Raw genomic sequence first — 26,134 nt, 5'->3', positions numbered from 1 at the left:
CGAACTGCACTTGTGTACGGAGACTCCATATCAAAAAACAAAAGAACAGTGATAATGGCGCCAGAAGGGATGGCTGCCATTTTATGGACTCTTAACCAACCATGCTATTTTGTGTGTTTTTTCGCATTGTTTGTAACTTATTTTGTACATAATGTTGCTGCTACCGTCTCTTATGACCGAAAAGAGCTTCTGGACATCAGAACAGCGATTACTCACCTTGAACTGACTAATCATTTTTCTTTAATGAGTCGGACGAGAGGGATTTGCTCCAGACACCCGACAGGGCCCTCATCCCCGTCATTCAAAGTAGAAAGAAAAGGAGATATCGCGGAAGGAGATCAGGGTGCTTGGTAAGGAGCCGGCGACGAGTGGCTAATCTGCCTTTGCCATCGATACTATTGGCCAATTTACAATCGCTTGATAATAAAGTGGACGAACTACAGGCAAGTATATCCTACCAACGGGACATTAAAAACTAATATCTTATGTTTCACCGAGTCATGGCTGAACGAAGACATGAATAACATTCAACTGGCGGGTTACACACTGTATCGGCAGGATAGAACAGCAGCCTCTGGTAAGACAAGGGGTGGCGCTCTATGTATATTTGTAAACAACAGCTGGTGCACGATATCTAAGGAAGTCTCGAGGTTTTGCTCGTCTGAGGTAGAGTATCTCATGATAAGCTGTAGACTACACTATCTACCAAGAGACTTTATCTATATTCTTCGTAGCTGTCTATTTACCACCACAAACCGATGCTGGCACTAAGACCACACTCAATGAACTGTATACGGCCATAAGCTAAATTACTTCTGTGCTCGCTTCGAGGCAAGTAACACTGAAACAACCATGAGGGCATCAGCTGTTCTGGACGACTGTGTGATCACGCTCTCCGTAGCCGATGTGAGTAAGACCTTTAAACAGGACAACATTCACACAAGGCCGCAGGGCCAGACAGATTACCAGGATGTGTACTCCGAGCACGCGCTGACCAACTGGCAAGTGTGTTTACTGACATTTTCAACCTCTCCCTGTCTGAGTCTGTAATACCAACATGTTTCAAGCAGACCACCATAGTCCCTGTGCCCAATAACACTAAGATAACCTGCCTAAATGACTACTGACCCGTAGCACTCACTTCTGTAGCCATGAAGTGCTTTGAAAGGCTGGTCATGGCTCACAACACCATTATCTCAGAAACCCTAGTCCCACTCCAATTTGCATACCACCCCAACAGATCCACAGATTATGCAATCTCTATTGCGCTCCACACTGCCCTTTCACACCTTGACAAAAGGAACACCTATGTGAGAATGCTATTCATTGACTACAGCTCAGCGTTCAACACCATAGTGCCCTCAAAGCTCATCACTAAGCTAAGGACCCTGGGACTAAACACCTCCCTCTGCAACTGGATCCTGGACTTCCTGACGGGCCGCCCCCAGGTGGTAAAGGTAGGTAACAACACATCCGCCACGCTGATCCTCAACACGGGGGCCCCTCAGGGGTGCGTGCTCAGTCCCCTCCTGTACTCCCTGTTCACTCATGACTGCATGGCCAGGCACGACTCCAATACCATCATTAAGTTTTCCGATGACACAACAGTGGTAGTCCTGATCACCGACAACGACGAGACAGCCTATAGGGAGGAGGTCAGAGACCTGGCCATGTGGTGCCAGGGTAACAACCTCTCCCTCAACGTGATCAAGAAGAAGGAGATGATTGTGGACTACAGGAAAAAGAAGAGGACCGAGCACGCCCCCATTCTCATCGACGGGGCTGTAGTGGAGCAGGTTGAGAGCTTCAAGTTCCTTGGTGTCCACATCACCAACAAACTAACACGGTCCAAGCACACCAAGACAGTCGTGAAGAGGGCACGACAAAACCTATTCCCCCTAAGGAGACTCAAAGGATTTTGCATGGGTCCTCAGATCCTCAAAAGGTTCTACAGCTGCACCATCGAGAGCATCCTGACTGGTTGCATCACTGCCTGGTATGGCAACTGCTCGGCCTCCGACCGCATGGCACTACAGGGGGTAGTGCGTACGGCCCAGTACATCACTGGGGCCAAGCTTCCTGCCATCCATGACCTCTATACCAGGCGGTGTCAGAGGAAGGCCCTAAAAATAGTCAAAGACTCCAGCCACCCTAGTCATAGACTGTTCTCTCTGCTACCGCACGGCAAGCGGTACTGGAGCGCCAAGCCTAGGTCCAAGAGGCTTCTAAACAGCTTCTACCCACAAGCCATAAGCCTCCTGAACATCTAATCAAATGGCTACCCAGACTATTTGCATTGCCCCCACCCTCCCCCTTTTTACGCTGCTGCTACTCTGTTTATTATCTATGCATAGTCACTTTAATAACTCTACCTACATGTACATATTACCTCAATTACCTCGACTAACCGGTGCCCCTGCACATTGACTCGGTACCGGTACCCCATGTATATAGCCTCGCTATTGTTATTTTCACTGCTGCTTTTTAATTATTTGTTACTTTTATTTCGTATTATTTTATATTGTATTTTTTTGTGTGATTTTTTGGGGTATTCTTTCTTAAAACTGCATTGTTGGTTAAGGGCTTGTAAGTAAGCATTTCACTGTAAGGTCTACACCTTACAGCGCATGTGACAAATACAATTTGATTTGATTTCAGACTCTTTTTCTTCATTTACCACACGATTCATCCGACGTGCATCAATCACTCCAGGAATATTTTTAATCTCTTCAACATCTACTTCCCACGAGACTCCAGATATACCCCCCTTGAGGGGTGCCCTGTTCCTAAGAGACACAAAGGACACTTCAAACTTATCAAATCGGGTGAGACACAACACACATTTCTTCTGATCCTCAGAAGCACAAAAAATCTAAACCAGCCCGCCTCTCGTGATCCTCACAGGCTTCACTCTACCCAGCACTCTCTCCACCAGTTTGGATATCTCAAATGGATTCCTCAAGATTGGTAATTCGATCAGCTGCTTGCTCCTCATTTACAAACCGTACTCCTACAAGATACGAAGTGACATTCTCATCACTGCACTCTACTTTGCTCGTTTTCCCTTTCTTTTTGACAATATTCAAATTCTCCTTAATTCTACCGCCATTAGATTCAGAATCCACATATGTTTCTCCTGTCATGAATGAAAATGTCATATTTTGCAATCTCCCAAAATAAATGAGCTTTCTGACAAGCGACAAAGCTCTCCTCCATTTTATCTTCTGTCGTGAAACTGTGTCCATATGTTACATCTCGTGTCCTCTCTCCTCGTCTCAGTCAAAACCCATTGGATGAGAAAGCCAGAGATCCCGCCCCACTGACCTTCTCCTCCAATGGGTTTTGAGAAGGAGACGAGGAGAGAGGAAACAGAACGCGAGGAGGGAGCAATTGAGAAAAGCCCCCTATCTTTGACTTTATGCTCTCTGTCCAGTAGAGGAACGTGATTGCATGAAGATGACATACGGCGTAATGAAACGTCACGATGTAAACGGAGCATTAGCCAATGGTGAAAGACAACGAATTGAGGGGGAGGGGTCTGGATTGTAAATAGAGAATTTATTTCGCCGGATTGTCTTGAACAACCATGTACTGCTACTGTACTTTGGACTGAAATTACCTCACTGTCATGTCTGTAGCATTACGCATCTTTTCACCGTGGCGATTTATCAGGTAAGATTAGCTAAAAACATCACACTCACTTGCAAGGTGGATTTACAGATAACTTGATGTGGACATGGTGCAGGGAGCTGATGTCAAACTGAGTAGATTAGAGTTTAGTTGTTCTGTATGAAGGGAGCTATAGCGTAGCTTGCTAGTTTAGCATAGCCCAATTCTTAAGGAAAACGAATGGTCATTATTTTATTTTCACCATGTAGTTTTAGCTTGTTGGCACGAGAGCCTCAATCTCGGTGCTTGTATTTAGCTAAGGTTGTCTCAAAGATGTCATGTTCTGCACAAATAGCTAATTATCGCTGAGCTGTTATGTGGGAGTGCTACCGTACAATATCAAAGCAGGACATAAATGACCTTACATTCCAACGTATCAGCTACCACTACAAAAGCTTGCATGATGATATGCTCGCTAACTAGCTAGTTACTTCTAGTTATATAGCAAATATATTTTAGAACTATCGGTGGTTATAGACTGCTAGCCAAAGTAGCTAGTCTTGCAACAGCTATGACCTTTGCCCCACATCCGGATTTATGAGCCTTGTCTAACCAGACCAAATAACGACCAATTAATGAAAACCAGAGGAAAGGTCAAGTAACTAATTATTGATGGCTCATCGAATGCTGTCACAACATTTTTGTATCACAAACTGTACTGCAACTCTCACAGTACATTGTTATGTGTCATCCTGTCCCAATCCTCCCCATATCCAATACAGTAATTTAAAAAGGCCACTGTAGGTGTTAGGAGCTATCTTAGTGCAATCAGCCAAGTTCATTTGTGCTTTGGCATTTTATTGGAACATTTAGGCTTATGTATAATATTATTTAGCCTTTGTGGCAGTTCGTAATTGTTTTGGAAACAGTACCAGTTAGCAATGTCACTCATTTGTCTTGAAATGATCTCTTAAGGGCAGTCCAAGTATCACAAATTCCCACTCTGAAGCTGCACACAACTGGTTCTATGATGGGGGCGACGGTGGAGCAATTCAACCATGCCAAGAGTCAGATGGGCATGCTGAAGAAAGACCCTGGCAATGAGGCCAAGCTGAAAATCTATGCTCTCTTCAAACAGGTGAGAGGTCATTGTTATTTGTTCTTAGCTACTTGGCTGTCATGTCTCTGAAGATTTTTGCATGTTGGATGCTGTGTCAGGAAAAAAGACAAGTTTCCATTGTACAGTAGATAAATAAAGATCTGTTGTAACGGTTGTAAAGCTATCCAGGGCTGTTTCTTATTGGACAAGTCCAGGTAGTCCCTCCCTGTTTCAGTCTGTTTTCTTCCATTTGAGACCTAATGACAATGACCTAGATTCTTAACCTATCAGAGTGCATGAAGGCGACAGGATGAGGAAAGCCCTTAAAGTCTATTGGAGACACCGATCCTCTCATTTTAGTATCGTCTCTTCTCTCTTTGTTGTCTTATTAGGCCACTCAGGGACCCTGTAACACCCCCAAGCCAGGGATGCTTGACTTTGTCGGCAAGGCCAAATGGGATGCCTGGAAGTCTCTGGGCTCTGGATCTCAGGTAATCTGCAGTCCATTATTGCATATACATAACAGCACTGTCATACACATTTTATTAAAGATGCAGTCTGGGATCTTAAGCACTTATAAGTTCGTAACGTATACAAATTGCAAAACATGTAATTTTTTTTATTTTTTGCAGGACGTAACATATCATACGAAATGGATGATGTAGTACACAACTTTACACTTTTCGGGTACCCGTTTTGGCTCGTGAGCACTACTTTCAAAACTACTTGCTGAAATTATACAAAAGCTCTGGAGCAATATACCCATTTGTTTATCAAGGCTATTCCTCCCAAGTTTGTTAAAAACAACAGACAAAAATACACGACTTGTGAGCAAGGTCAAACACCTTGCTCACAAGGTTATAATATTAAAAACAAATTAGGATCAGCCATTCTTATTAAATGTCACAATTTTCAGAGCCCATAAAAAACACAAACTACAATGTCCTCAATGTAGTAAAGTGCCATTGTCTTCACACAATGACATTGACAGACATAAATTGATACATTGTATATCTCTTTATTCCTTCCTCTCAGGAAGATGCCAGACAGCAGTATGTGGACCTGATTGACTCTCTCCTGGCTGCTGAGGGTCCTGCGGTAGCCACACAGCCCTCTGGGAGCACTGCCACCTTTGACACGCTGCTGGTCTCCACAGAGGACAACGTCACCACTATTCGGCTCAATAGGCCACAGAAGAAGAACGCCATCACTGTGGAGGTACATCGATTTAAATTAATAGGCATTAGTGTCATTGTCTATACAGCCTGGAGGTGTGTTGGTCATTGTCCTGTTGAAAAACAAATGATAGTCCCACTAAGCGCAAACCAGATGGGATGGTGTTTCGCTGCAGAATGCTGTGGTAGCCATGCTGTTTAAGTGTGCCTTGAATTCTAAATCAATCACAGACAGTGTCACCAGCAAAGCACCATCACACCTTTGGTGCTTTGCTGGTGACAGCTGCACCGACGAACCATCAAGCAGGCAAAGCGTCAATGCAGGACTAAGATCGAATCGTACTACACCGGCTATGACGCTCGTCGGATGTGGCAGGGCTTGCAAACTATTACAGACTACAAAGGGAAGCACAACCGCGAGCTGCCCAGTGACACGAGCCTACCAGACGAGCTAAATTACTTCTATGCTCGCTTCGAGGCAAGTAATACTGAAACATGCATGAGAGCATCAGCTGTTCCGGACGACTGTGTGATCACGCTCTCCGTAGCCGATATGAGTAAGACCTTTTCAATAGGTCAACATTCAGAAGGCCGCAGGGCCAGACGGATTACCAGGACATGTACTCCGAGCATGCGCTGACCAACTGGCAAGTGTATTCACTGACATTTTCAACCTCTCCCTGTCTGAGTCTGTAATACCAACATGTTTCAAGCAGACCACCATAGTCCCTGTGTCCAAGAACACTAAGGTAACCTGCCTAAATGACTACCGACCCGTAGCACTCGCGTATGTAGCCATGAAGTGCTTTGAAAGGCTGGTCATGGCTCACATCAACACCATTATCCCAGAAATCCTAGACCCACTCCAATTTGCATACCGCCCCAACAGATCCACAGATGATGCAATCTCTATTGCGCTCCACACTGCCCTTTCACACCTGGACAAAAGGAACACCTATATGAGAATGCTATTCATTGACTACAGCTCAGCGTTCAACACCATAGTGCCCTCAAAGCTCATCACTAAGCTAAGGACCCTGGGACTAAACACCTCCTATAGGGAGGAGGTCATAGACCTGGCCGTGTGGTGCAAGGACAACAACCACTCCCTCAACGTGATCAAGACAAAGGAGATGATTGTGGACTACAGGAAAAAGAAGAGGACCGAGCACGCCCCCAATATCATCGACGGGGCTGTAGTGGAGCAGGTTGAGAGCTTCAAGTTCCTTGGTGTCCACATTACCAACAAACTAACACTGTCCAAGCACACCAAGACAGTCGTGAAGAGGGCACGACAAAACCTATTCCCCCTAAGGAGACTGAAAAGATTTGGCATGGGTCCTCAGATCCTCAAAAGGTTCTATAGCTGCACCATCGAGAGCATCCTGACTGGTTGCATCACTGCCTGGTATGGCAACTGCTCGGCCTCCGACCGCAAGGCACTACAGAGGGTAGTGCATACGGCCCAGTACATCACTGGGGCCAAGCTTCCTGCCATCCAGGACCTCTATACCAGGCGGTGTCAGAGGAAGGCCCTAAAAATTGTCAAAGACTCCAGCCACCTTAGTCATAGACTGTTCTCTCTGCTACCGCACGGCAAGCGGTATCGGAGCACCAAGTCTAGGTCAAAGAGGCTTCTAAACAGCTTCTACCCCCAAGCCATAAGACTCTTGAACATCTAATCAAATGGCTACCCAGACTTTTTGCATTGCCCCCCCTCCCCCCCGCCTTCTACGCTGCTACTAATCTCTGTTTATTATCTAAGTATAGTCACTTTAATAATTCTTACCTAACATGCTTAAATGTCTTACTCCTTTCGGCCACAGAGAAGGAGAGGCCACAGTCCTTGGTAGTGGGCCTCGTCGGTGGCACTGTGTTATCCTCAAAGCGGGCGAAGAAGGTGTTTAGCTTGTCTGGAAGCGAGACGTCGGTGTCAGTGACGTGGCTGGTTTTCCTTTTGTAGTCAATGTGTTTATGTACAGTGCATTTGCAAAATATAGTTGTGGTCAAAAGTTTTGAGAATGACCCAAGTATTGGTCTTCACAAAGTTCGCTGCTTCAGTGTTATGATAAACTTTTGTCAGATGTTACTATGGTATACTGAAGTATAATTACAAGCATTCCATAAGTGTCAAAGGCTTTTATTGACAATTACATTAAGTTTATGCAAAGAGTCAATATTTGCAGTGTTGACCCTTCTTTTTCAAGTCCTCTGTAATCCGCCCTGGCATGCTGTCAAATAACTACTGGGCCACATCCTGACTGATGGCAGCCCAATCTTGCATAATCAATGCTTGGAGTTTGTCAGAATTTGTGGGTATTTGTTTGTCCACTCGCCTCTTGAGGATCGACCACAAGTTCTCAATGGGATTAAGGTCTGGGGAGTTTCCTGGCCATGGACCCAAAATTTCGATGTTTTGTTCCCAGAGCCACTTAGTTATCACTTTTGCCTTATGGCAAGGTGCTCCATCATGCTGGAAAAGGCATTGGTCGTCACCAAACTGTTCTTGGATGGTTGGGAGAAGTTGCTCTCGGAGGATGTGTTGGTACCATTCTTTATTCATGGCTGTGTTCTTAGGCAGAATTGTGAGTGAGCCCACTCCCTTGGCTGAGAAGCAACCCCACACATGAATGGTATCAGGATGCTTTACTGTTGGCATGACACAGGACTGATGGTAGCGCTCACCTTGTCTTCAAGGTGATTTCCAGATGCCCCAAACAATCGGAAAGGGGATTCATCAGAGAAAATGACTTTACCCCAGTCCTCAGCAGTCCAATCCCTGTACCTTTTGCAGAATATCAGTCTGTCCCTGATGTTTTTCCTGGAGAGAAGTGGCTTCCTCGCTGCCCTTCTTGACACCAGGCCATCCTCCAAAAGCCTTCGCCTCACTGTGCGTGCAGATCCACTCACACCTGCCTGCTGCCATTCCTGAGCAAGCTCTGCACTGGTGGTGCCCCGGTCCCGCAGCTGAATCAACTTTAGGAGACGGTCCTGGCGCTTGCTGGACTTTCTTGGGTGCCCTGACGCCTTCTTCACAACAATTGAACCTCTGTCCTTGACGTTCTTGATGATCCGATAAATGGTTGATTTAGGTGCAATCTTACTAGCAGCAATATCCTTGCCTGTGAAGCCCTTTTTGTGCATAGCAATGATGACGGCACGTGTTTCCTTGCAGGTAACCATGGTTAACAGAGGAAGAACAATGATTTCAAGCACCACCCTCCTTTTAAAGCTTCTAGTCTGTTATTCTAACTCAATCAGCATGACAGAGTGATCTCCAGCCTTGTCCTCGTCAACACTCACCTGTGTTAACGAGAGAATCACTGACATGATGGCAGCTGGTCCTTTTGTGGCAGGGCTGAAATGCAGTGGAAATGTTTTTTTGGGATTAAGTTCATTTTCATGGCAAAGAGGGCAATTAATTGCATTTCATCTTATCACTCTTCATGACATTCTGGAGTATATGCAAATTGCCATCATCAAAACTGAGGCAGCAGACTTTGTGAAAATTAGTATTTGTGTCATTCTGAAAACGTTTGACCACGACTGTACATATTACCTCGACTAACCGGTGCCCCCGCACATTGACTCGGTACCGGTACCCCCTGTATATAGCCTATTGTTATTTTACTGCTGCTCTTTAATTATTTGTTACTTTTATCTCGTATTATTTTATTTTTTGGGGGAGGGGTGTTCTTTCTTAAAACTGCATTGTTGGTTAAGGGCTTGTAAGTAAGATTTCACTGTAAGGTGTACGCCTGTTATATTCGGCGCAGGTGACAATTAAAATTTGATTTGATCCTCCATGCTTCACGGTGGGAACCACACATGCGGAGATCATCCATTCACCTACTCTGCGTCTCACAAAGACACAGCGGTTGGAACCATTAATCTCAAATTTGGACTCATCAGACCAAAGGACAGATTTCCACCAGTCTAATGTCCATTGCTTGTGTTTCTTGGCCCAAGCAAGTCTCTTCTTCTCATTGGTGTCCTTTAGTAGTGGTTTATTTGCAGCAATTCGACCATCAACGTCTGATTCACGCAGTCTCCTCTGAAAAGTTGATGTTGAGATGTGTCTGTGACTTGAACTCTGAAGCATGTTTTTGGGCTGCAATCGAAGGTGCAGTTAACTCTAAGGAAATTATCCTCTGCAGCAGAGGTAACTGGGTCTTCCTTTCCTGTGGCAGTCCAAATGAGAGCCAGTTTCATCATAGCGCTTGATGGTTTTTGCGACTGCACTTGAATAAACTTTTAAAGTTCTTGACATTTTCCAGATTGACTGACCTTCGTCTTAAAGTAATGATAGATTGTCGTTTCTCTTTGCTTATTTGATCTGTTCTTGCCATAATATGGACTTGGTCTTTTACCAAATAGGGCTATCTTCTGTATACCACCCCTACCTTGTCACAACCCAACTGATTGGCTCAAACGAATTAAGAACGCATCCAGGAATTAACTTTTAACAAGGCACACCTGTTAATTGAAATGTGTTCCAGGTGACTACCTCATGAAGCTGGTTGAGAGAATGCCAAGAGTGTGCAAAGCTGTCATCAAGGCAAAGGGTGGCTATTTGAAGAATCTTAAATATAAAATATATTTTGAATTGTTTAACACTTTTTTGGTTACTACATAATTCCATATGTGTTATTTCATAGTTTTTGATGTCATCACTATTATTCTACAATGTAGAAAATAGTAAAAATAAGAAACCCTTCAATGAGTAGTTGTGTCCAAACTTTTGACTGGTACTGTATGTGGACACCCCTTCAAATTAGTGGATTCGGCTATTTCAGCCACACCCGTTGCTGAAATCACATATGGAATTATACAAAATCAAGCACACAGCCATGCAATATCCATAGACAAACATTGGCAGTAGAATGGCCTTATTGAAGAGCTCAGTGACTTTTAATGTGGTACCGTCATGGGATGCCACCTTTCCAACAAGTCAGTTGAGCTGCCCTGGTCAACTGTAAGTGCTGTTTTTGTGAAGTGGAAACGTCTAGGAGCAACAACGTCTCAGCCGCGAAGTGGTAGGCCACACAAGCTCAAAGAACGGGACCGCTGAAGCGTGTAGAGCGTAAAATTGCCTGTCCTCGGTTGCAAAACTCACTACGAGTTCTAAACTGCCTCTGGAAGCAACATCAGCACAAGAACTGTTCGTCGGGAGCTTCACAAGCCTAAGATCACCATGCGCAATGCCAAGCGTCAGCTGGAGTGGTGTAAAGCTTGCCGACATTGGACTCTGGAGCAGTGGAAACACGTTCTCTGGAGTGATAAATCACGCTTCACCATCTGGCAGTCCGACGGACAAATCTGGGTTTGGCGGATGCCAGGAGAACGCTACCTGCCCGAATGCATTGTACCAACTGTAAAGTTTGGTGGAGGAGGAATAATGGTCTGGGTCTGTTTTTCATGGTTAGGGCTAGGCCCCTTAGTTCCAGTGAAGGGAAATCTTAGCGCTATAGCATACAATGACATTCTAGACGATTCTGTGCTTCCAACTTTGTGGCAACAGTTTGGGGAAGGCCCTTTCCTGTTTCAGCATGACAATGCCCCCGTGCACAAAGCAAGGTCCATACAGAAATGGTTTGTTGAGATCGGTGTGGAAGAACTTGACTGGCCTGCACAGAGCCCTGACCTCAACCCCATCGAACACCTTTTGGGAAGAATTGGAATGCCGACTGCGAGCCAGGCCTAATCGCCCAACATCAGTGCCCGACCTAACTAATGCTCTTGTGGCTGAATGGAAGCAAGTCCCCGCAGCAATGTTCCAACATCTATTGGAAAGCCTTCCCAGAAGAGTGAAGGCATTTATAGCAGTCAAGGGGGGACAAACTCCATATTTATGCCCATAATTTTGGAATAACATGTTCGACGAGCAGGTGTCCACTAAGGCTGTGGCGGTCATGAAATTTTGCCAGCCGGTGATTGTCAAGCAAATAACTGCCGGTCTCATGGTAATTGACCGTTAATTAACAAACACATTTAGAATCTCCTGGCTTCCACGCATAGCCTACAAGCCACTGATGCAGACCTTTTGGAACATCTACATTTAAAAAAGTCGAATAAATCCGTGTAATATAGCCTACTCCATCACAATAAATCCATTATTTATTTTAGACAGGTCAAAAAAAAAAAACAGGATATGAAGAATATGTAGTCTATTTCAGAAGAACATAATAGTAAACTCTGCGTTGTCCTTATGTTAGGTCCTGATCTGGCTATGCCATATGGCTGTGGGCTAAACTAGTTCATTTAGCAGACAAGATTTGCTTAGAATTCCGTGGCATTATTTTATAGTGTGAAGAATAAAATGGAACATATTTTCTATTTTATTCAACTATTTTCTCCAAAGGATTTGAGGGAGTGCACACATGCGGCTATTCTGTGTTGAGCTGTTAACAAAGAAACAGGTACTCCTATATGCTTAATTTAGAGTTATTTCTGTAACTTTAGTTGTGATACAAGTGTTGGCCTATATAGTTTAGATTTTTTATACATTCTAAGGCTGAAACAAGTCGCATGAAAGGCATGAGCTCTGCTTTGTTTTTTGCGCAGGTTGTACACACTTCATTAGTCTCTCATTCACAATTTGACAAGCACTTGTTTGGTAGGCTACTAATGACCAACAGCAGCATCAGAGCTTGGAGAAGGCTAATTACCGTGACTAAACGGTCACGTGGAATTTGACTGCCGTCATGACTCGTGACCACCGGTCACCGTAACAGCCCTAGTGTCCTCATACTTTTGGTCATGTAGTGTATATATTTTTCAGCAAGAAAATGTCTCTGCCTTGTATAAATGCTATATAAACAAACAATGTAGCTAGCATAAATTGGGACTTAGGCCTACTAAATCTACCTTTTAAATGTGTGGCCAACTGTTCGTATAGAGCCACAATATACAAACGTTTTCATCAGCCAAGCCTTAACAAATTTGATTGAAACTTATCAACTAATTATGATCTTCAATATAGACTGGGGACTCCATAATGTAAGAGCAAGTTGTCTACTAGATGGCTATTTTTCCTCACTCTGGTGTATATTTTTCTAAAATGAATTATAGTTAACTTACATCTCAAAGCCATGCAAGAAACCTTGACCTGGTGCACACATTTCTCTTTCCTTAGTTTGATTGAAGGCTTCAATCTGTCTTGATTTGCTTCTAGAAAGAAAGAGAGAAGGAACAACACATGAACAAGATGAGCTAGCTACTAGTTTAAAACAATGAAAGATCTAATTGTTACAAAGAAGGAATGTATACCGGTAGGCTACATTTATGATAATACATGCGTTTGCTTACCTTATCAAGTTTGAAGTCAATACACTCATTTTCACTGAGTGGCGCAGTGGTCTAAGGCACTGCATCGCAGTGCTAACTGTGCCACTAGAGATCCTGGTTCGAATCCAGGCTCTGTCGCCACCGGCCGCGACCGGGAGACTCATGGGCGGCGCACAATTGGCCCAGCGTCGTCCAGGGTTGGGGAGGGAATGGCCGGCAGGGATGTAGCTCAGTTGATAGAGCATGGCATTTGCAACGCCAGGGTTGTGGGTTCGTTTCCCACGGGGGGCCAGTATAAAAAAAAATATGTATTCACTAACTGTAAGTCACTCTGGATAAGAGCGTCTGCTAAATTACTAAAATGTAATGTAATGTAAATGATGCATCCTCTTCCAACACCACGGTTAGGGGAAGGGTATCCATCTGCAAAAGTGAAGTTTCGCTTTGTCAAATCAGCTAATATTGTTGCTACCTTAGCTGTTGTGCTAGCTAACATGTTACTGAACTGTGACACTAGCATATTGAAATGCATATTGTTATTAAAAGACAGCAACGTATTCACCTAAACATTTTTAGGCAAATCATTAGTTCGATAGCTAGCTATCATATTAATTGTGCAAAAATATGATAGCTAATGTTAGCTAGCTAAGCGCTAGCCAGTCAGTGGCACTGACAGATTGAAACTGATAACAAAATGTGTTTCACTCTATCCCATAAAGCATAACATTGCTAACTAGGCATCAATTAGCAAACATAATTTTTAAGTATATTAGGAAGTTTAATTAAGTTAGACACTCACCGGACAACTTCGTTAAGTAGCTAGATAGCTTAGTTTCCATTTTCCAACAGATTTTTCTTCTCCCACTGACTGGTCATCAACGGTTACTGGTCTTGGAACTCGCGTCTACCATAAATGGCTTCTGGTAAACTGTTTGCCACTAGTGGCAATAAATATTGTTGCCAAAGGTTTGCCGCAGATTCACCAGTGGCAAACATTTTCAAACTTCTGGCAACATTTTGTGGCACACTATTTAGTTTGCAGCAAATTTGCCTCAAACTTGCAGGAAATTCATTTTTGTCAGGGCAGTGTAAACATTAAACATATTTTGTAGATAAGTACTACATAACTATGTGGAACCATGTCTACCTTCCTATTTAACCACCATGTAAATACATAGTCCTGTGTCCTAAGGCAAAGTGTAATACATGTTGTGGTATGTTTTTTTTAAATGTGGAAATGCCTTGTAATAGTGAAAAAAATAAAATAATAATAATAATAATAATATGCCATTTAGCAGACATTACAAACTGCCTATGCACATCCCAAATATCCAGTAATCATCCAGTTCTTCAATTCTATTGTTTTCCTCCTTCTATCCAGATGTACAACGAGATCATCAAAGCGCTGGATGAAGCTGGCAAAGATGACTCTGTCATTACTGTAATCACAGGTAGAGCCAACCAACCTATTCCTCCCATTGAAATAATGAATGCATTAAAGAGAGTATCGGTGATATGAATATGTGACCGACCGGCTCGATTCGGTCTTATACAGCAATATTTAAAATGGTGTTATTTGTATTTATTTTTTCAACATTGGATAGAAGTAGAGACTCAGAGGTAGAAAATTGTATATCATACACTACAGTTGAGGAACAACGGGAAAGTAATTCTGCTTTGAAAGTTGATAAACTTGTAACCTCACTTTTGAGAAAATGGCCCTTGAATGTGTTGGTACTTACTGGAGCGCTCTTCTTTGTCTACACCCATTCAGCATCATTCACACCCTTTTAAGCTTTAGCCCCACCCGTCTCGTTTAAGGATTCACATGTGAGGCTATGTGCTCTGGGCGTTCGTAAATTCAGAGTGTTTCACTCTCGGAGCGTTCAGAGCGCCCACTGGACGCTCTGGACGAAAAGTAGGGTTGATCAGAGCGTTCTGACCTAACAAAATTTAGTTAGCTTGCTAGCTACTTCTAGACATGAATGAGAGAACACCTCACTCTGACCATTTTACTTGCCCTAGCAGAGCTGGTTAGGCTGTGTTCATGTTATCCAGAGCGTTGGTGACTAACTGTGCTGCTGGCAACAATTTAATTACGCTTTTTTGCCGACATTTACTGACACCGGCCATATTCAACGGGTGTTGAACGTTTGTAAATTCATCAGTTATTCTGCTCTCTGGCACACTCAGACGAGTGCTCTGAAATCGGACTAGATTGCCAGAGCGAATATACTAGCTACGTCTAACGACAGTTGTCGCAGTGACATCATAAACATTCTATTGAAATAGTTACTTGCATAATGGAGTCTTTTGTTTAGACATGTTATGTAGCTAGCCATCTAAACAATGAACCGTAATCCCAACTCATGATGTTACTACCCTGCATGAATCTGCAGGTAACTATCCAAACAGGTTCAATGTTAGCTAGCTAACATTAGGCTATAGCTAGCAATGCAAATGGCTCTGAGATATGAATACTATTACTACACAGATCATACACGTAACGTTAGCTAGCTAGCCAGCCAGCTAACGTTAGCTAGCTAGCTAACCGTAAACTTTAACATGAAATGAAACGACTTTCTAACAAAATTAGAAACTTGTAATATCTGAAAATGTAGCTAGCTAGACTATCTTACCCATATACATGGATGGAAGCTTCTCCCTCTCTGTCACAGATGCCATGGTTGCCCTTAGTTTGAAGATGTAATCCGGAGACGGGTGTTTTATACAACAGCCTTCTGTGTGTTCTCTTTTTGACTCCATCTGCATATTTGCAATCAAACGCCAGAATTTTCTCCATCTCCTTAGCTATCATACTCTAATTCCACTGATTTCAAAACTCGGCCCTCCAGAAAGTCGAGAGCAACACTTATGCAGTTCTACTACAGTGAGGGGAAAAAAGTATTTGATCCCCTGCTGATTTTGTACGTTTGCCCACTGACAAAGAAATGATCTGTCTATAATTTTAATGGTAGGTTTATTCGAACAGTGAGAGACAGAATAACAACAACAAAATCCAGAAAAACCCATGTCAAAAATTTTTGAAATTGATTTGCATTCTAATGAGGGAAATAAGTATTTGACCCCCTCTCAATCAGAAAGATTTCTGGCTCCCAGGTGTCTTTTATACAGGTAACGAGCTGAGATTAGGAGCACACTCTTAAAGGGAGTGCTCCTAATCTCAGTTTGTTACCTGTATAAAAGACACCTGTCCACAGAAGCAATCAATCAATCAGATTCCAAACTCTCCACCATGGCCAAGACCAAAGAGCTCTCCAAGAATGTCAGGGACAAGATTGTAGACCTACACAAGGCTGGAATGGTGAGGAATCAGCCCAGAACTACACGGGAGGATCTTGTCAATGATCTCAAGGCAGCTGGGACCATAGTCACCAAGAAAACTATTGGTAACACACTACGCCGTGAAGGACTGAAATCCTGCAGCGCCCGCAAGGTCCCCCTGCTCAAGAAAGCACATATACACGCCCGTCTGAAGTTTTCCAATGAACATCTGAATGATTCAGAGGAGAACTGGGTGAAAGTGTTGTGGTCAGTTGAGACCAAAATGGAGCTCTTTGGCAACAACTCAACTCGCCGTGTTTGGAGGTGGAGGAATGCTGCCTATGACCCCAAGAACACCATCCCCACCGTCAAACATGGAGGTGGAAACGTTATGCTTTGGGGGTGTTTTTCTGCTAAGGGGACAGGACAACTTCACCGCATCAACGGGACGATGGACGGGGCCATATACCATCAAATCTTGGGTGAGAACCTCCTTCCCTCAGCCAGGGCATTGAAAATGGGTTGTGGATGGGTATTCCAGCATGACAATGACCCAAAACACACGGCCAAGGCAACAAAGGAGTGGCTCAAGAAGAAGCACATTAAGGTCCTGGAGTGGCCTAGCCAGTCTCCAGACCTTAATCCCATAGAAAATCTGTGGAGGGAGCTGAAGGTTCGAGTTGCCAAACGTCATCCTCGAAACCTTAATGACTTGGAGAAGAGCTGCAAAGAGGAGTGGGACAAAATCCCTCCTGAGATGTGTGCAAACCTGGTGGCCAACTACAAGAAACGTCTGACCTCTGTGATTGCCAACAAGGGTTTTGTCACCAAGTACTAAGTCATGTTTTGCAGAGGGGTCAAATACTTATTTCCCTCATTAAAATGCAAATCATTTATAACATTTTTGACATGGGTTTTTCTGGATTTTTTTGTTGTTATTCTGTCTCTCACTATTCAAATAAACCTACCATTAAAATGATAGACTGATCATGTCTTTGTCAGTGGGCAAACGTACAAAATCAGCAGGGGATCAAATACTTTTTTCCCTCACTGTATGTGATATCTTTCAAAAAAGGCGCGTTAGAAAGGATTGCCTACACATATTGACCAGCTTATATTATAGACAGAAGCATGCTACATGGCATACCAATCCGAACTAATCTCTCGGCATGTCCAACCCACTCATTATCTCAGCCAATCATGGCTAGCGGGAAGGTTGCTGTCTTTTTCCATGGCTAAACCAACTAGGCTCGTAATTTAACCATTTTATTCATGCTTACAGATGGCACACAAGTTTGTTATTAAGGCACATGACAGTTCACATGTTCCAGAAGGCATTTCTGCAAAAAATGCATTTAGATTTTTTAAAAAAAGTTTACGTTTAAATGGTCACATACAGTGCCTTCGGAAAGTATTCTGACTCCTTGACTTTTTCCACATTTTGGTACGTTATAGACTTATTCTAAAATGGATTTAAAAATGTTTTATAATCTTCAGCAATATACACACAATACCCCATAATGAAAAAGCGAAAACAGGTTTTTACAGATCTTTGCTAATTTATTTAAAATAAGCAACAGAAATACCTTATTTACATAAGTATTCAGACCCTTTGCTATGAGATTCGAAATTGAGCTCAGGTGCATCCTGTTTCCATTGATCATCCTTGAGATGTTTCTACAACTTGATTGAAGTCCACCTGTGTTAAATTAAATTCATTGGACATGATTTGGAAAGGCACGCACCTGTCTATATAAGGTCCCACAGTTGACAGTGCATGTCTGAGCAAAAACCAAGCCATGAGGTCGAAGGAATTGTCCGTAGAGCTCCGAGACAGGATTGTGTCACGGCACAGATCTGGGGAAGGGTACCAAAAAATTTCTGCAGCATTGATGGTCCACAAGAACACAGTAGCCTCTGACCAACCTGAGCAATTGGGGGAGAAGGGCCTTGGTCAGGGAGGTGACCAAGAACCCAATGGTCACTCTGACAGAGCTCTAGAGTTCCTCTGTGGAGATGGAAGAACTTTCCAAAAGGACAACCATCTCTGCAGCACTCCACCAATCAGGCCTTTCTAGTAGAGTGGCCAGATGGAAGCCACTCCTCAGTGAAAGGCACGACAGCCCCCTTGGAGTTTGCCAAAAGGCACCTGAATGACTCTTAGACAATGAGAAACAAGATTCTCTTTGTCCGGAATGCCAAGCGTCACGTCTGGAGGAAACCTGCCACCATCCCTACGGTGAAGCATAGTGGTGGCAGCATCATACTGTGGGGATGTTTTTCAGCGGCAGTGACTGGGAGACTAGGCAGGATCGAGGCAATGATGAAAAGAGCAAAGTACAGAGAGATCTTTAATGAAAACCTGCTCCAGAGCGCTCAGGACCTCAGACTGGGGCGAAGATTCACCTTCCAACAGGACAACAACCATAAACACAAAGCCAAGACAATGCAAGAGTGGCTTCGGGACAAGTCTCCGATTTGAACACGATCGAACATCTCTGGAGAGACCTGAAAATAGCTGTGAAGCAACGCTCCCAATCCAACCTGACCGAGCTTGAGAGGATCTGCAGAGACGAATGGGAGAAACTACCAAAATACAAGTGTGCCAAGCTTGTAGCTTCATACCCAAGAAGACTTGAGGCTGTAATCGCTGCCATAGGTGCTTCAACAAAGTACTGAGTAAAGGGTCTGAATACTTATGTAAATGTGATATTCAGTTTGGCTGGGCGGCCAGCTCTAGGAAGAGTCTTGGTGGTTCCAAACTTCTTCCATTTAAGAATGATGGAGGCCACTGTGTTCTTGGGGACCTTCAATGCTGCAGAATTTTTGGTACCATTCCCCAGACCTGTGCCTCTACACAATCCTGTCTCGGTGCTCTACAGACAATTCCTTTAACCTCATGTCTTGGATTTTGCTCTGATGTGCACTGTCAACTGTGGGACCTTATATAGACAGGTGTGTGCCTTTCCAAATCATGTCCAATCAATTGAATTTACCACAGGTGGACTTCAATCAAGTTGTAGAAACATCTCAAGGATGATCAATGGAAACAGGATGCACCTGAGCTCAATTTCGAGTCTCATAGCAAAGGGTCTGAATACTTATGTAAATAAGGTGTCTTGTTTTTTATTTGTAATATATTAGCAAACATTTCTACAAACCTGTTTTTGCTTTGTTATTATGGGGTATTCTGTGTAGGTTGATGAGGGAAAAATAACAATTTAATACATTTTAGAATAAGTCTGTAACTTAACAAAATGTGTAAAAAGTCAAGGGGTCTGAATACTGTATGCACTGCTGGGCCACAAATTAACACTAGGACTAAAGAAAAGCCAGAACACAGGATATTACACACAGTTTATTATGGTGCATGAAAAGAAGCATGTGGGAGCAACATACTGTGTGTGGGCTTTTCTTTCTTTAGTCCACAGGTGTCAAACTCATTCCACGGAGGGCCATGTGTCTGCGGGTTTTCTCTCCTACCTTGTACTTGACTTATGAATTAAGGTCACTGATTAGGAAGTAACTCTCCTCACATGGTTGTCTAGGTCTTAACTGAAAGGAGAAAAAAAAACACAAAAAAAACAGCAGATGCTAGGCCCTCCATGGAATGAGTTTGACACCCCACCCCAGCTTTAGACCTTTAAATGGGGCAATCTGTGATTGCTACATACATTTTTGGACTTTTAAATTAATTAAATATAGCCATTGAGTCTTGAAAAATATAACTTAGAAATGCCTCATGAGCTTAGTTCAACTAATAAGTTGTAAACAATGTAATTGTAAACAAACACTATATAGCCTTAAAACATGGTTAAATGTTGGAAATTGATATCATGGATGGACAGTCTTTGCATTCATAGCTGGATTTTTACCGAAACGGTGGCCTGGTGACCAACTTTATTGTTTGAATTGCCCCTTTAAGGCTTTACAGTGATGCAGTGACTTGCAAGTCAAATCGTATTGCCCTGTTCCAGTCTTCTTAACTGCTTCATGTGGCAGTTCTTGTTCACCCCCTCAAGGTAGTGGAGACTTCTACTGCAGTGGCAACGACCTGACAAACTTCACCAAAATCCCTGAGGGCGGGATGCAGCAGATGGCAAAAGATGCAGGCGAGTTGCTGAGGTAAGTACTTACCCAAAAGGAGCAGGCGAGAGTTTACTTTGAGATAAGCATTTTCATAGTGTGTGTGTGTGTGTGTGTGTGTGTGTGTGTGTGTGTGTGTGTGTGTGTGTGTGTGTGTGTGTGTGTGTGTGTGTGTGTGTGTGTGTGTGTGTGTGTGTGTGTGTGTGTGTGTGTGTGTGTGTGTGTGTGTGTGTGTGTGTGTGTGTGTGTGTGTGTGTGTGTGTGTGTGTGTGTGTGTGTGTGTGTGTGTGTGTGTGTGTGTGTGTGTGTGTGTGTGTGTGTGTGTTCAGGGAGTTTGTCAAAGCGTTCATCGACTTCCCCAAGCCCCTGATTGCGGTGATCAACGGTCCGGCTGTGGGCGTGTCCGTCACGCTATTGGGCCTGTTTGAGGTGGTCTACGCCACAGAGAGGGTAAGGTGCTTTGTCATGTCCACTCAGTGTTGGCTTAGAACACATTTATATCGTCTCTCTATATATATGTCTGTTAGTTGATAATACAAGATTAGCGTTGGATTATATTAGGGGTATCCAACTCCAGTCCTGGAAAGATACTGGGTGTCCATGCCTTTGATCCTGTCCACCAGCACTAACAACTAGACTATGATTAGTTGATTTTCTTAAACTTCTGTTGATACTGGGCTGGATGAAAAGCTCTCCAGGATCTTCATTGGGGACCCCTGTTTTATATGCATACCTCAGTGGAGGTCAAATAAGCAACGGTGTTGTGACCACCAGTGCACCACCCATACCACTAGGTCCACATTGGCATTCTCCACTTCCATTTTTCACTATACTCTGCAGTAAGCGGTTGGGGGTGTTCCTGCCTAATGTGCTTCCCCCCCCCCCCCCCCCCTCCTGACAGGCTACATTCCACACCCCCTTCAGCCAGCTGGGACAGAGCCCAGAGGGCTGCTCCTCCTACACCTTCCCCAAAATGATGGGTAATGCAAAGGTATGGATACTCCCCCTTGTTCCTTTGCTGCAACTAATGCATTTCATAGAAGGATTTCCCCAGGCAGCTCTCTACTCAGTTTTCCTATTTCCAACATCAATGCATGATTGACGAGAAAGGCAAAGTTACACATATGGATCAAATATTTTTAAATGTATTTATTTTACTTCTGTTCTTTATTAGTATGTATTTGACTTGCAGTTTGAATTGAATGAAATTACACTAATGGACAACATTGCCATGGTCTGTGACTAGGCCAGTGAGATGCTGCTGTTCAACAAGAAACTGACGGCCGCCCAGGCGTGTGCCCAGGGCCTGGTTACCGAGGTCTTCCCCGACAGCAGCTTCCAAACCGAGGTGGCCACCAGACTGAAGGCCTATGCCAAGCTTCCCAGAAACGTGAGTCAAAGCCCCAGCAAACATTGAACGTCAGACATCGTTTGAAATGTTTGTGTGTTTTGTGTAATAAAAAAAATATATATATTTAACCAGGTAAGCCAGTTGAGAACAAGTTCTCATTTACAACTGCGACCTGGCCAAGATAAAGCAAAGCAGTGCGATTAAAAACAACAACACAGAGTTACATATGGGGTAAAAAAACATAAAGTAAAAAAATACAACAGAAAATATATATACAGTGTGTGCAAATGTAGCAAGTTATGGAGGTAAGGCTATAGTGCAAAATAATTACAATTAGTATTAACACTGGAATGCTAGATGTGCAAATAGAGATACTGGGGTGCAAAAGAGCAAAATAAATAACAATATAGGGATGAGGTAGTTGGGTGGGCTAATTTCAGATGTGCTGTGTATTTTACATAACTTCCTTTTTGAACGTTCCAGGAATTTTGCATTCTATATTATGTTATTGGCTGTGGCTGTAATGTTGTGTATTCAGAAATATTTTAACATTCCTGGAACGTATCAATATTGATGAAAGTTTGTTGTATGTTACATAACTTCCTTTTTGAACGTTCCAGGAATTTTGCATTCTATATTATGTTATTGGCTGTGGCTGCGCTTCCCTGGACGGACTCCTTTTCCTATTTCTAAGTGACCAGAGCCACATTCTGCACATTGAATTTCATTCACAAATTCATAAAAATGTTCAAGGGTCCCAGCTGATTAGATGAACAGCACAGTTTGCAGTGATTTGAATGACTATTCCAAAATGTTAGTGAAGTGCCAGTAATATAGGATATGGCAGTATATCAAGGCCACAATATTATATAATCACAAACATAAGCAGGGAAAATGTTACAGGAAAGCGTCACTATTTCTATATAGTCTGGTGGCAAGGCTACAGGATGTGCACATTTGGTAGGGAGTTAGACAACTAGGAAATGAAATTATAGTTGTAATATGGTTAACACAGATTGTTTTGCTTCAGAACAGTAGAAAAGATGAGCCTATAATTGTTTGTCATGTTATGAAGGCTAAGTTAGATTTCAGCTCATATTCAGCCATTTCAGCTCATATCCAGCCATTTCAGCTCATATTCAGCCATTTCAGCTCATATTCAGCCATTGATTCCGCTGTGACATTGCGGTCGTTTGGGCAGTACCATTCACTTACTATTGGGCAAGGCATAACCAATACACAATTTAAATGCATCCACAGTTTATAAAGTAGCCGGCTTGATGCCTTTATTGCATGCACGGGATATGGGACCAAATACCAACCTACTTATGGTTTCCTAAAAAAGGTGGACTAGATACATAATGTGCTTTTATTTCTAATTGAATTAACTGCTATGCATGAAAATACCATTAAAAAAGGACTTCAGACATCAATTGATCATACATCCAAATTGCTGGAGTACAGGGCACTGTATTTGAAAACACAAAACAAGTTTATTTTATTTTATGTCAGTCAAATATATAAGTATGATGAAACTAAAGACACATTTCCACATTTTGTGGACAGTGCAGTTTTGTACCTCTACTTTCATCCTATTGCTGTTTCCTGTCTGTCTAGTCCCTAGCCCTGTCCAAGCAGCTGATCCGTGGGACAGAGAAGGAACGGCTCCACTCTATCAACGACAAGGAGGTGGAGCGCCTGGTGGAGCGCTGGCTCTCAGACGAGTGCATGCAGGCCATCATGAGCTTCTTCCAGGCTAAGGCTAAGCTGTGAGGAAGAGATCCACCCCTCCTCCTCCAGAGACCCACAGACAGAGCCCACGGAGCAGAGTGCCTAGCCTGAGTCGTGTTCATTAGGTACCAAGCGGAATAGAAAAAAAAATGAACAGGGAGGGACTACCACTACCTGGTGTTAAAAGAAACGCTAATCTGTTTTTATTGCAAAACATTTACAAATGTATTCCATTGCGTGCCCTAATGAGCATGACCCACATTTTACCAGCCTTGAGCAGATGCCTTATTTTCTACAGTTTTATCAGATGGTTTTGTAAATTAATTATATTAATAGTAACACACAAACCCATTCTGTATATTTTTAACCGTTGATCTGGTTTGTTTTGCATTTAACATATCTGGGCATTCCCTGTTTTGAAACACCAGTGAAGGAATGTAACTTACATGGACTAAAGCTACCAAGGGGTGTGTATAGTAAATTGAAGGTGGGTAGTGCCTTAGTCCAAAATGCCTTAGGACTGAACAAATGCTTTGGAATACCTTCCAAGAGGAAGTGTCTTGTACTGTCCCGTGGTATTCTATATGTACTAAAGGATTTGTGGAGATGATGACATTGTTTCACACATCCAACTATATCTGTTTTGATTGCAGTAATACATTTATTTTAGATCAAAATGTTTTTCAATGTCTTTTTGTGACGAAGGGACAATGATTTGAGGAAGGGAAAAGGATAGTGATGGGTTGTATGATGTCTGCCCTTTCACTTAGCATCCTACAGAGGGCGTACTGCACCAAAAAAAAGATATATATATTCAACAGCTCTTCAGCCTTCATGCCAGAAATGTGAGTTTGTCCTTTTTCATTTGGAAGATGAACTATGGAAGTTTATTTGCTAATTGTATACATATATTTGGTTTGAATGTTTATACCTAAATGATATAATATGAATCAATGTATCTAATGAAACCTGTATGCATTTTCTCATGGGTAAGGGGAGGTGTGCCTTATCTGTCCAATGAGCTAAATTCGGGACAGACAATATTTCTGTCCATTTGGAGTGACCCCTTTTGGCCCAAGAGCACCCCAGAGGCGCATTCCAATACTTAATTTATTGACACCCTCCCCACTAGATGGCATAGGTTCTCTATCCATTGCATTTGGTTTGACAGGCCAATGCAGTGTACCTCAAGGCATGAGAGATTAGTACATTTGTCTCTTGCATGATGTATCAGACTAACACAACTGAGAGGGAAAATATATCACATCGTCCACACTGGGCTGTCCCTTACCTCTACAGCGGCCCTGCTTTGCGTGTCACACCTGGTTTGCTTAACCTTTCCCTGACCGATAGCAGGTACATAACAACCTGCTTTTGCCAAGCAAAACACTTGTAGCGATAAAGCGCTCCCAAAGGTTATATTTACTATCTATGGGCTGCAGAGTCAAATGGTTGTGAACGGAATGGATATGGAACGTAGTAAATTGGGTACAACACTAGTGTAACAAAACATACAGTTTGAATTATGATAGACTAAACTTGGGTATTTAGAATAATGGAAATTCAAACAAATGATGGCTGTAAGGTTGTACCACCCTTTCAATAAATCATACCTTTCGTGAAATCAGTCGCTTTGAATGTAGCCAAGCCTGGTCAAATAAATAAGTGGTAATAAAGATAATGGTGTTGGCTCATTTGGTTATATTCAAACCTCATCAGCACTGAACAAACCTACCAAGGAGATTATAAATCCTACAGTGAACTGACATTGAAGAAGCAATGAAGTAATGAGTAGATATATAGAAAAGGAAATGTCCATATAGAGATGTATAGCCTAGACAGACATAGCCAGGGAAGGAACATTTGCAGTGATCTGTTCATTAACTGCCACCTGCCGTGATGCGGCACAGAGCTCTTGGAAGTCATTAGCGGCACATGTTAGCATTGTCACTGAAAGGCAAACGTTGAAATACCAGTCTCCATTGTCCAGGAAGTTAGACACTTTATCTCCCAACTTTCCTCTCCGGGCAGTGAGCGCTGCTTCACCCACCGCCCTCTCAGATGACCCATCCAACCAAATGTTGGCATTTCCAGAAGTGGCTGGGCAATAACACTGATAATGTTTCCCTGTGTGATGCCACAGAGTGGGGCCCACACCCACTACATTTTGAATGCCACTCTTGGTGCTGCGATCTGGGCCAGTGTCCCCAAGGACAGGAGGATGGGAAGACGGGTAGTGGGGGTGGAGGTATTGTGCCGGTAAGACATTTTTGTTAAAAGCCAGATGGCGGCTCCCTCGCCGGTTGAATAGTCTGCGTTTCAGTGGGTTGGGCCCAGCATAATGGACTGTTGTGGTTTCCTTGTAGAATGTGCAAGGCGACCGGCGGGCCCCTCCAGATCCACAACATCTGAGAGATTAAGTCGAATCGAAAAGACATCCGACTGTGTCATGTTCATTTTGAGTAAAAAAGACAAATCTCTTATGTAGAGCAGTTAATCTACCGTTACAAG

At 43.1% G+C, this 26,134-nt stretch overlaps 1 protein-coding gene across 1 annotated transcript; it reads left to right on the top strand.

Annotated features, from left to right (window-relative positions):
- Positions 1-3,564: 3,564 nt before the first annotated feature.
- Positions 3,565-25,312, top strand: LOC311109107 (enoyl-CoA delta isomerase 2-like). The gene is made up of 10 exons (XM_084151914.1): positions 3,565-3,672; positions 4,585-4,747; positions 5,101-5,199; positions 5,744-5,926; positions 14,552-14,621; positions 20,478-20,580; positions 20,871-20,991; positions 21,443-21,532; positions 21,788-21,931; positions 23,510-25,312. Exons 1-10 carry the CDS (start codon positions 3,629-3,631, stop codon positions 23,663-23,665), a joined length of 1,173 nt encoding a protein of 390 aa, XP_084008040.1. The 5' UTR covers positions 3,565-3,628; the 3' UTR covers positions 23,666-25,312.
- Positions 25,313-26,134: the final 822 nt, after the last annotated feature.

Source organism: Coregonus lavaretus, assembly GCF_964263955.1.
Source record: "Coregonus lavaretus genome assembly, chromosome: 34".
NCBI lineage: Eukaryota > Metazoa > Chordata > Actinopteri > Salmoniformes > Salmonidae > Coregonus > Coregonus lavaretus.
This window is presented reverse-complemented; position numbering and strand designations above follow the sequence as displayed.

Excerpts from the sequence above, each read along its gene's own strand:
- LOC311109107 (XM_084151914.1), top strand. The coding sequence starts at position 3,629 with ATGTCTGTAGCATTACGCATCTTTTCACCGTGGCGATTTATCAG. Across the intron at positions 4,748-5,100 it reads TCTATGCTCTCTTCAAACAG|GCCACTCAGGGACCCTGTAA; the intron begins GTGAGAGGTCAT and ends TTGTCTTATTAG. Across the intron at positions 20,581-20,870 it reads GATGCAGGCGAGTTGCTGAG|GGAGTTTGTCAAAGCGTTCA; the intron begins GTAAGTACTTAC and ends GTGTGTGTTCAG.